General features: G+C 33.9%; 1 protein-coding gene across 1 annotated transcript in view; it reads left to right on the top strand.

The window, feature by feature from the left end:
- Positions 1–9,232, top strand: part of CNTN5 (contactin 5) — a 570,282-nt gene extending 561,050 nt beyond the window's left edge. The window contains exons 22-23 of the mRNA XM_044919780.1: positions 4,941–5,109; positions 9,028–9,232. Of these exons, the coding sequence (XP_044775715.1) occupies positions 4,941–5,109; positions 9,028–9,131 (273 nt within the window). The 3' untranslated portion in view covers positions 9,132–9,232. The remainder of the gene's footprint in view (positions 1–4,940; positions 5,110–9,027) is intronic.
- The last annotated feature ends 3,258 nt before the right edge of the window (positions 9,233–12,490 follow it).

Raw genomic sequence — 12,490 nt, forward strand, 5'->3', positions numbered from 1 at the left:
GTGCCCTAACCACTGGGCCAAGAATACCAGTATAACAGTGGGCCACCTCTTAAGCACAATAGCATACGGCAGTCACAAAAGATTAACAAAAGTAGGTACAAGTCAGCACACTATTTCTCTATCCCTGAGGCAATTTGAGGTAGAGGACTTCCTGCTTAATAGGGTAAGAGAAAGGTTCCATAATTAATTGTAATATCAAAAAGAGAAGTAAATTGGTTTTTACTCTTTGTCTTTGCCAAGTTACTTTACTTTTATAAGCAAAAGAGATCACTAGAAATGTACATGGTATGTAAGTTTGAAAATAGGAAACTTGGAGTCAATGCCTGAGGTTTAAAACACAAAGACTGTGTTTTTCACCTTTTATATTTTTTTTAAAGATTTTATTTATTTATTTATTCATGAGAGACAGAGAGAGAGAGAGAGAGAGAGGCAGAAGGAGAAGCAGGCTTCCCGCGGAGCAGGGAGCCTGATGCGGGACTCGATCCCAGGACCCTGGGATCATGACCTGAGCTGAAGGCAGACGCTTAACCATCTGAGCCACCCAGGCGCCCTCACCTTTTATATTAAGTCCAAAGTAGATGAACTCAGAAAAGTCTTCATCTAGAAGTTTTCCAGATTGTAAAAATGATTGAAAAGTGATAAATATGGAGAAAAATAGATTTGTTCTCCAGACTTGGTCCATAAATAATACACTCAACTCTTTTCTTATAGTTAGGATACTAAATACAGGATTGAACTCATTCTTTAAAAATAACAAAAAGAGTAAGATAAAATAGTGGAATTTGACATTCAACCAATCCATTTTCTAAGAAGCATGGATCTTAATTCCTTACATAATTTCAGAGATTGAAGTGTCAACATATATAAGGACAATGCCAATAACAAAGCTGTGTACTAAAGCATATTCAGCCATAATTCTCCTTAATAATCTTGAGAATGAAGAAATTTTTTCTTTATATTATGAAAGAAGTTTACCAAGATTATAAAGTGAAACAACCATCTTATCTCCACCTTATTCTTCTCATGTAGATTTAAGCCCAAGTAAAAGGGAAAATAAATATTAAATGCCCAGGAGCTATACTTTCACTTGTGCAAATATTCCCTTTCCCACTGAGTGAAACTTTTATCCATTCAGGAAAAAAAAAAAAAAAAAAAACAAGCAGAAGGAATTCAGGACAATGCCTCAGGCTACATACCAAAAAAAATAAGGTCTTGTTTTCTAGGCTACAACTAAAAAGTATCCTTTCCTAGATATACAACCCTTTCTCCATATATCTTTCCCCCTTACCTCTACTTTCTGCCTGTTTACAGAGCCAGGGAGAGTAGGGGAAAAATCAGGGTCAAAGTTTACTGGTTATTATGTGTTCCATCAATGTAGACAGAAATTTTTGTTTATTTATTCAACTTAGATATCAGGGCCTTCCACACTCCTGAGATATATGTACGCTTGGGTTGATATTTTATTCCACACCCTACAGAATTCTGAAGACCACCTCTATATTTATCCAGCTTCTCGAGGGAGCTTAATGTCTTTGGCCCTTCTAGTCTCACTGATTTCCTGTATCTTGCAGCTGTTCCTTCATCTTATATTCACTCCATGTATGGGATTCAGCCTCTTTCTTGTGATACCCACAAATTAAAATGACTCATATATAATGAGTTATACTATCCTCTTACATGTGATTTTCCTTGAAATTTTTTATGATAAAATATTTTTTAAAAATAAAACAAAAATGGCTTATATAATATCAAATATATACACGTAGAAAGTAGACTTGATAGAAATGTTGCGGGAGCAGGTAGAATGAAAAGCACACCATACAAGCAAATATCTGAAAATTGCCCATAGAAAGTCCTGTTCTAAAAGTGCTTTTGGGGCGCCTGGGTGGCTCAGTTGGTTAAGCGACTGCCTTCGGCTCAGGTCATGATCCTGGAGTCCTGGGATCGAGTCCCGCATCGGGCTTCCTGCTCGGCGGGGAGTCTGCTTCTCCCTCTGACCCTCTCCCCTCTCGTGCTCTCTGTCTCTCATTCTCTCTCTCAAATAAATAAATAAAATCTTTAAAAAAAAAGTTATAAAAAAAAACAGCAAAAATTTATTATTATATATTTAAGCCTGCTCACACCATTATTGTGTTACCATCAATATAGACTAGCTGTTTCCAGATCATGCCTTTCAGAATTGCAGTACCACATTAATTTTTTGTTTAGAATCACTTATTTGGATAATTCATTCTTCCCAGCTTAAGTAGAATTTGAGGATAGTATTGAAAATACAATCTCCTTTATGCCTAAAGATAGCTGTCATCACAACCACCATTTTGTAAATGTCCAGATTCTCACAGTACACTCTGGACTCCTTATTATCAATAACTATTTCTGACATGTCTTGATAACTCCTTAACCTTCTCATATTTCTCATTCTCATCCATCTTTACTAAATCAGGATTTTAAAATGAGCCAAGATTCTCTCAAGCACCTAAGACTAACCATTAATTTAATGTATCTTCACTTAGTATACCTACTTACTGACTCATGACATCGTATCTCCCTGGATGTACTGGTAAAAGCCACATTTAATCTCAAACTCCTTTTGCTACTATTAACTGGTATTTTTCCTGCTTTTACCTTTTGTTTCTAAATCTCAACTGATCCACAAATTTTTCTTCAACTCTGGATTTTACAGCAACATTAGATACGCATTACTAGTTGCATTTTTCTTTGTCATAAGAATTGTAATTTATTGAACCATAATAACAATGTTCTCTAAAATAGTCACTCCCCTACCAATCCTCACCAATTTACATACTTCCCCATTGCCATAAATTTGCTTTCTAATTACCTCAAGTGGATGATCAGAATTCTAATTCATTACACTGCTACAGTCAAAATAAGAAACATAAATTCTGATACAATTGTCATTTTTTAAGCTGAAAGAACCTGCTGTGGGCATGCTCTGAGAAGTGTTTCTGATTCCCCAAATCTTGATCAAGTACTACTCTGTGCATTGCTATATCACCAAATACATTTCCTATTACACTTCCCTGCATTGGTATCTGTCCCCATTATTATATTGCAGGTGCCATGAGAACAGGAACATGTGGTCTTGTTCTGTTATGAATCTCCAATATATAGCACTGTGCCTGGCCCACATGATATGCCCAGTAAATATTTGATGATACTCTTATCACTTTGCAACTACATTGAGGCTATGGCTTCCCTATAAGTATTTCAATACATACAATTACTGTACATGCTAAATACTTTTAGAGAGAAGTTACTTCTCTTCTGAGACCCTGAAGTAAATTTAAATCTGTGAAAGAAAAGTGAAAGGGAGGGACCATTTATTACCAGAATGCAAAAGGGAGGATCAAGTACAGACAGGGTTCAATATATGACAAGAATGCTCTAGTAAAGTTTTTTTTTTTCCCCTCTCTGTAGGTTAGTTCAAGCTCAAAACACATTTTTATAAGAAAAAAACATAAATTTTTATCTAACTTCCTAAGGTATCTTTTATGATGCAATTGAAATACTGACCGTTGACCATGAACAATGATGGCAACAGAAATAGATTTCTCTTAAGTTTATCATGCACCAGGTCCTATAATGGAACCAAATTTGCCCAGAAAGAAATATGGAGATTGTATTTTGTTTTATTTTGTTTGTAGGAGATTGTTTTGAATCCAGATCTGTAAATAGAAACAACATAATATAGTTCTGAAGCAGCTCTTAACTGATCATCAGAATTTTAACCTTCTAATGCAATTTCTTCCCTAACTAGCCACATGATCTTGTATAAATTGCATAATTCCTATGATCTGTGCTTTCTGATTTGTAAACATAGGATAATTCTATGTCCTTTTTAAAAAGATTTTTATTTATTTACTTGAGAGAGCAAGTGAGCAAGAGAGCAAGAGGGAGAGAACAAGCAGGGGAGTGGCAGGCTGAGGGAGAAGAAGGCTCCCTGCTGAGCAAGGAGCCTGATATGGGACTCAATCCTGGGATCATGACCTGAGCCAAAGGCAGATGCTTAACCAACTGAACCACCCAGGCACCCCAGGATAACTTTATGTTCTAATTTGTAATTCTGAAACCATTTGCCATGAATACATGTTCTATTCTAGTACAATGGACAGGTGTCAAAAAAACTTTACTATCCAAAATATCTAAATGCCAGTTCACAGAAAAGCAAACAACCACAGAAGTAAATAGAAACACTAAAGTTTTAACTTTTCAGTGATTTCCTACATTGTTAAATATTTATTGTTGATATATTTAACGAACTATCTCTTTAGTCCTTTGAATTTGAAGATGACAGCTATGAGTACTCCCTCAGGATACTATTCATTCCAATAACCTAGAATAAAAGACTTTAGTGATATGCCCCCTCACTACCTGCTGCTCTAGTCTCATGTATCCCCATTCCCGTATGTCTTCTGTCTATTCCATACCCTAATGTTATGGTTTCTCATTGCTTAGGTGTATTTTCGTTTTTCTTACCTTTTCCTAGAATTCTCATCCTTTTCTCCATCTGGTGAACTCCACTCATCTTCAGATACTTAACTCAGGCATCCCCTCTTCTGAAAAGCCTTTCCTAACCCACAGACAGAATTAAACTCTTTCTCCTATATTTCCATAGCATCTTTTTTTTTCTTTTTTTTTTATTAACATATAATGTATTATTTGTTTCAGGGGTCCGGGTCTGTGATTCATCAGTTTTACACAATTCACAGCGCTCACCACAGCACATACTCTCCCTATATTTCCATAGAATCTTATGTACACTTCCACTGCTCCATATAGCACATACATTGCATTTACTTACATATCTGTCAAAGCCATAGGCTTCCTTAGCTCAAAATGTGACATACGGTAGTCAATCAATAAAGATTTGGAATCTTCATGTGAATATGAAATGTTTAAATCTCTGTTATTATTTCCAGGTTTTTTATAGGCAAGAGGGGCACAGCAACGGTCAAGTTATTGAAACACAGAAACCTCAAGCAGTAGTACCACTGCCGGATGCTGGAGTCTATATTATTGAAGTTCGAGCATACAGTGAAGGAGGGGATGGGACAGCTAGTTCCCAAATCAGGGTACCATCCTATTCAGGTAAGTTTTGACATAATAGGCTTAATTTGATGACCACCAACAATGTTAAATAGTGTAAACCTCACCAAAATTAATATGATGGATTGCATGGATGAAAACTTTGGAAGGGTCTCATTTCTCACTCTGATTTCCATACCATCCTCCAATTAATAAGAATGTTGCCCTTATGTCCATAATTGCAGAATTTCTATAAATCTAAAAAGGATTTTTCATCAGAATGTTTCATTAGAATGTGCTTATTTTGGGGAAATTCCCTTGCCCATCCTGGTCTCAAGCAGCACCTTGCTGGCCATTTGGGCTTTGTAATATTGCTTTTAAACTGCCAGTGCACAACTTTAACATACCTATTTCTCTATTACCTTGATTACCTTTATCATTAAAAAATGGAGAATGGGGTACAGAAGAGCTTAAAGGAACTGCTTCTTAAAATTAAATTTGGATCATCTTTATTGATTTCAGAGTAAATTGTAAATTCTATTGAGTATCATTTTTTGTTCGTTTTCCAGGTTTATTGAGATATAAATGACATGTAACCTTTTGTAGGTTTAAGGTATACAACTTGTTGATTTGATACACTTATATACTGCAAAATTATTACCACCATAGCATTAGCTAACACCTTCATCATGTCACATAACTGCCATTTCTTTTTGTAGTAAGAACATTTAAAATTTACTCCCTTAGCAACTTTCAAGTGTGTACTACAGTATTATTAACTATAATCATGATGCTGTACATTAGATCACTGGAACTTATTTTGCCTCATAGTTTTTATTAGCAGTATTAATAATTTCTAGCTTTTACTGAGCCCTTACTATGTGTTAGGATTGGTCATAAGTCTTATACATCATCTTATTTAGTCTTAGTAATAATTATATGAAATAGATGACATTATTCATATTTTAAGGAGAAAATTTAAGTAACTTGCCTAAGAATGTGCATTTAATTAATGGTCAATTATGAGCTTATTTATTGAGTAATCATTCTCAAGCAGAATTGTCAGCCTAAAGGGAAGTATCCAGTGATATCCTGTAGGACTCTTCATGTGGCTTTGTTGCATTCAACATATTTATCAATTTGGATTAAGACCAGAAGCATTGCATATGATATTTTTTGATGCCACGAAGTGGGATAGAAGGCAAATATAAGGAAGAAAATAATTAGACTGAAGCTTTGAGGAAAAGCTATTTACATAATATTTGACAAGTAAATTCTTACATAAAAATATAAGGTGAGATAAAGGATATAATTAGGAGAGTTAATAAAATTTGAATAATGTCTTTAGATTAGATAACATATATATCAATAATTTCCTTGTCTTAAAAAATTGTACTGTGGCTATATAAGAAAATGTCTTATTTTTAAGAACTCTACATTAAAGTATTTAGAGGTAAATGTACATCATGTCTGCAACTTACTTTCAAGTGACTCAGGAAAAATATATGTATTTATAGAGAGAATAATAACACAACAATGATGAAACAAACATTTAAGAAATCTGGATGAATTCTTTGTCTATTTTTACAACTTCTTGGTGCATCTAAAATTATTTCTAAATGAAAAGTTAAAAATAAAAAACATAAAATATAGGAAATCTGACATTTTTCAGAAATTCAGGTGAAAAGACCTAAGAATTTAAATACATTGTGGCCACACTAAAACTTAATACACTTTATGATTCATTTATAAAAGTATAGCTTCAAGAGCAAGAGAGGTAATAATGTCTCTACATTGATTACTACAATTGAACTGTTCAGATGCGGGTGTTAAATTTTCAAGAGCACCTTGAAAGACTAAAGATTATTTCTGAAAAGCGAAAAAGATGGCAACTCTCTGCTTGCATCATAAGTCTCAAATTTCTAAAAACAATGATACAATGAGCATTTATTGACCCATGATCATGTTCTTGGCATTACACTAGGTATTTTTCATATATTATCTTATTTTATCCTTCTAGCAAACTTCTAAGTATTCTATTATTCTATGATTCCTCAAGGTTCCTGTCAAGTCTAAGACAACCAGATTATAAAATATCATCTGGACAATATTAGTCCCAAGTTTGAAAGTATTTATAAAAACATTGATTCTCCCACTGTGTTTCAACTTCTATTCTATGAAAAACAAATTGTCAACTTGTATGTTTTAGTTAAAAAATAATGGTTAGTGCAATCCATTTTCTGAGTTTTAATAAAATAAAAACTCTTAATATTGTCTATCTCAGACCTATAGAAAATGAACAACAATTGGTTTCATTCTTATCATTTTCCAAAAACCAAAAGCCCTAAGAAGTTCAAGGACTCGCTCAAGTGAAATAGCTAGTAGTTTTGCAGCTGGGACTAGAACTTAGTCCAGTGTTGTTGTTTGTGTTTTGTTTTGATTTGCTATACCAAAATAATGTTTTTGTTTTGTGGATTCTTTGTGAAATTTGAGATATAATCCCTACTTAGCATCCTGAAAATGAGATGTTTTTGTAAAAGTGTCATGCTAGTCGATTTAAAGGACTCAAGTAAATAGTAAGGATGTAAATAGAAAAGATGTTTTCACAGTTTTTATTTATTAAGAATGCACATACCACGGCAGTGAAGCTTTGTCATCATGCCTTTCTTATAGTTCACATGCGGCCATGCACTTCACAATAATTCCTTTTGTACAAGGTGAAATACAAGCTACATTCTCCAATATGTTGGTTAAAGTTCTATTAGTGCCTTAGATATAAAAATTTTCAAAGGAAAGATTTGCTGCTACTGCTGCTATGTGTGTGGTGTGTGTGTTACCAAACAAATGGCCCCCCCAGCTCTTAAATAAACATCTGGAGAAAAAAATTGGACACTATTTCCATAACAAAAATCACAACCAGATCCCATTAACACTCAACTCTTGACGGAGAAGGTAACTTGACCGAAGGATGATTCCAAAAATTGGGTGGTACCTTTATTTTATGATTAATCTATCATTAAGGTTTTAATTAAGGCCAATCATAAGAGAATCTGTCTCCACTAATTCCATCTCGATGACTTTAAGCAAGTCCTATCTAAGCTCCAGTTCCTTCATCCGCAACAGGGGGAAAAAACGTTACTTACTGTTGTGAGGATTGAATAAGATAATATGTATAAAGTGCTCAGTACAGTGCATTGCATTTAGTAAGCACTCATTAAATATCGATCATGATGATCATACTTCAAACTTGAGGAACCATTAACTGGAGTTAGGTCTAAGGGTAGTACTTAGTTTGTGTGGAGCTTGTTATGTGGAGCTATCAAAACTACTTCAAACTAGTCTGTTCAGATCAGTGTGTTTAATCAAACAGCCACCTTAATACATTAACTGCATACAATATTTCGTTCCCAAGAAGGAATGATTTCTCCTGGGTATAGGTAAGAGTAATGAAAGATGGCTCTCCTTCCTTTGCCAAGTTTGGTATGAGAATCTAGAATTTAAGCCTGCTCAACAGAAACAAATCAATGGAGAACCCATAAGTAAATTAAGTAATTTAAATAATTGTATTATTATCAAATTCAAACATTGACTGAAGTAATTGAATTATGAATTCTTATTGCCACAAACTTTTGCTAATTATTCTTGCTCCCCCTTTCCTGAACAATACACTATAGAAATCATTTTATCATTCATACCTGGAATTTGAGATGTTTTCTATCATTGGTGAAAATTACACTAAATCTCCTGAGTAGATGTGTTTTTTTAAATGTGACATAGCCTTTTAACACAGTATTCCATATAGAATTCTGCCTTCCATATAATTTCTGGGAGCCCCATACAATGTCTTGTTTTATAAGTACACTCTCATCAGAAACAAACCCATGTTGCACTCCTTTGTCTTACATACCTAAAAACAACTCTTTCTATGCTCAAGCAAAATCAAAATAATTAGCTCCATTTAATGCTTCTCTATTTTCACAGGTGGGAAAATCACTAGTGCCCAGTCGACCCTCCACACACTCTCCCCATCTTCATCATCGGTAGCATTGCTCTTGGCATTGATGATTCCTTCAACCTCTTGGTGAAAACTGCAGACTTACCTTGCTTTGCTTTGCTTTAGCTTGAAAATAGCGGTGAATAGAGTGTAGTGTAAGTGGAGACCCAGGACCCTGAGATGAGCTTTAAAAATTTGGGACTACACATGGTGCACTTACAGGAGGTTGGGGGGAATATTACTTATCCATCAGGTTTCTCTTTGGTTTTGTAAATGGAGAGGACAGTTCTTGTTCCAATAAAATATGCAGATTGTATGTAATGAATTTTTTGTAAGCAAAGGTAATTTCTGTCAAATGTATTCTTTACTTTTTTAATATGTTGGAATTTGATTTTATATATGATGACCCTGAGTGTGTGCCATCCATTTGTTAAGTAAGTGGTCTCTAGCAGATCGTTTCAAACACAAATACAAAACTGAGAATGAAAAGTTTGCTAAAGATTCTGAGTCTACTGTTTTTCATTTTCCCTTTGGCTAAGTATCCGAATTAACAGGCTGGTAGAAGATATGAAAAAAAATACTTCAGTTGTGTGATCCATTATAGAATAAGTACACAAAAGTTTTTTTGAAAAATATTGTGTTATTGCATAGTGAAATAGCAAAATTTGTCTATATGCTATTCTATATGCATCCCTAGAGCAAGTTATTAGGGTAGGGAATAAGCCATTCACATTAGTGCAAGGTAAATAGAGAGTCCAGATGAATTTAAGTGCTATTGTTTTTCATTAATTACTATGTTATCTAGCTGCAAATATAATAAATGTTTATTTTTAATAACAAAAGATTAAAGTCACAAAAAAAATATGGTCACTAAAAACTGCAGTCACTGATATGCTGCAAAGGGTGCTAACTTGAAAACAAAATGAATACAGGACAGACATTTTCCCACCTACTGCCAAAATAGATGTTGAATTAAGTTCATGGTTTTCTTCTAATTGGCAACAATTTTAAGGACAATTAAAATCTATTGTGCAAATAATTATGCATACATATATAGTCTGTGAATTAAAATGTTTCAAGCATAACAAATGAATTTTGATTTTTTAAACACGTCCACGCATCACATACCACTTGTAAAATGTTACCAACTATTAAAATAAAAAGGACCTCTTGAATAAATTGATTTTTTAATTAAGTTCTGGAAACATGGCCTCAGTACAGGGCCTCAGCTAGTCTAACTAGCCATACACTCCTTGGGAAATGTTCCCCATTTGCTATTTTGGAGAGTCACCATGAACCAAAGTGACTCAAGACAGTTGGATACTGAAGTGAAAGTTTTCTGCTTGATGATATATAGAAGTTCCACTTGCCACAGTTCACATAACACCCAAGAAGGATGCCTGAAGGGATAGTTATTGCAAAGCCAAATGCCAAAAAAGAGCTTGGAGAAACTAGTTTTACAGATGATATTAATATGAAAACAAAAAGTAGTTTCTTTTCTTTTCTAAAACCTAAGCCTATTAATTCTGTTTGGAGCATCCTTAACAGCAAGCAAAATGAAACAATATTTAGCTCACACTGTTGGCTCTAGAGGTTAATCCCTATAGAATCAGGACTTATTGGAATTTCTGTTCTGAATATCTAAAAGATTGGTTTCAAGGCCACAGCACAACAATTTAAGTTGGTTACTCGTTCTGTTTGGGAGGAATTATGTCCAAGACACCCCTAAACAAATGAGAAGTGATTTAAAAGACTATTTTTAGTTAACAGATTATTATGGTAAATTACGACAGATGGTGAATATTGAAGCCTGTGAATAATAACAACCAAGTGGCCTTCTTTGAGCACCTCCTTTGGAGTGGGAGAGGCTGGACTTTGCAGATAGAGGGATATGAACGATTTAGCAGGCAAAATATGAACTCTCATGAGTGTGGTGTAGTTTGCAGAAAGAAATTGTGCATCTGCAAAAAAAAAGATGCAACAAAAATATTAAAGAATAGACAATAATTTTACTTCATATTATAAATCATTTTCTTTGTTTTCCATGATGTTTTATACTAGATGTAGTGAAGGACTTTAAGAATCAAGTTATTATTGAATCTCTTACAAAACAAAGCCCAATAAATATGTCAATATATGGCTAATTCGAATAAACCAAGATTCCCCACTAGTTGATGGATGGTACACATCTGATAGAATATTTACATGTAGAATGTCTGATGTCTTCTTAACAGGAATCAGAGATAAGCGATGTTTTTACTCAGTCTGCACAGAATATGTATTTTGCATCATAAACCTATAAAAAAGGTTTTAAATGTTTACGTACTTATGTATTACATACTTGTTACTTTGTAAAAAACAGAACAGCATTCCTTATCAAGGTACATTTTTTTTCAGCTGCAGTACTGAGTGAGCTTTTTTTTGGATGGGATAGTAACCACACAGTCTTAAATCAATAAAGAGACTGTATTTTTGTATAATGTCAATTGAACTATGAAGGAAAAAACACTCCTCATAATTAAAAATTTCATGAAAAGTGAATGTTTTGCATATCCAAATAAAGGTACTGTGGACTTCATGTCAAACCGTTAAATATATTGTATACAATCTGTATATATACTATATATAATGGTATATATCATGTGGAAGGCACAGTCAAATAATAGTTCTGTGTACTGTTCTTGTAACACTAGATCTTTTTAATAAATAATTCTCTTTTTATTGACTTTTATCTTCTCTCCTGTCAGCTACATGAATGACTTTATTTCATGCAGACTACAGTATGATCATGATTATGGTGGTGTTTTCATGCTGAAAATATCACAATGTTAGTACTTTGCATGCTGTTATGATTTTAGGTGCAAAAATCTCCATAGATGTCCATGTTAATTTCAATTCAAAAAGTGGAAGCCAAGTCAAAGAATAAACCAAAGAAGAAAAAACAAATGGGATAAATTTAGGGTTAGACTCATGATTTATTTCTTCTCAGGAAAGGAGACCATCAATGAGTTTTATAAAGAGTTTGTTAAATGCATAATTATGCTTTTATTAGAAACAGTCTGTCCCAGTCTATCCTAGGTATAATTCTCATAGAGTTATTCACTCTTTGTGCTCCCTTAGCACCATGTATAAATTTCTGTTATACCAGCAATCACATGATTTTACAATGATTTGCTTATGAATGTTTCCCCTCTACTCTCTAAGCTATGGATCCTCCAAGGGAGACTATATTATATTCATCTTAGGATTTCTCTCATTGGTACATATCACAATACCTAGGACATACCAAGTGAGCTATTAATTGGATTTAATTTCACGTTGGCCCTAAAATTTTCCTGTAAAACAGGTTTCCTACACCTAGGTGATTATCTAAATCACCTGGGAACCCAAATCTCAGAGTTCTGATTCAGTAGGTCAGAACTAGGGAATCTTATTTTCAAAATGTCCTCA

This window comes from Neomonachus schauinslandi, chromosome 11 (assembly GCF_002201575.2).
Source record: "Neomonachus schauinslandi chromosome 11, ASM220157v2, whole genome shotgun sequence".
NCBI classification, from domain to species: Eukaryota; Metazoa; Chordata; class Mammalia; order Carnivora; family Phocidae; genus Neomonachus; species Neomonachus schauinslandi.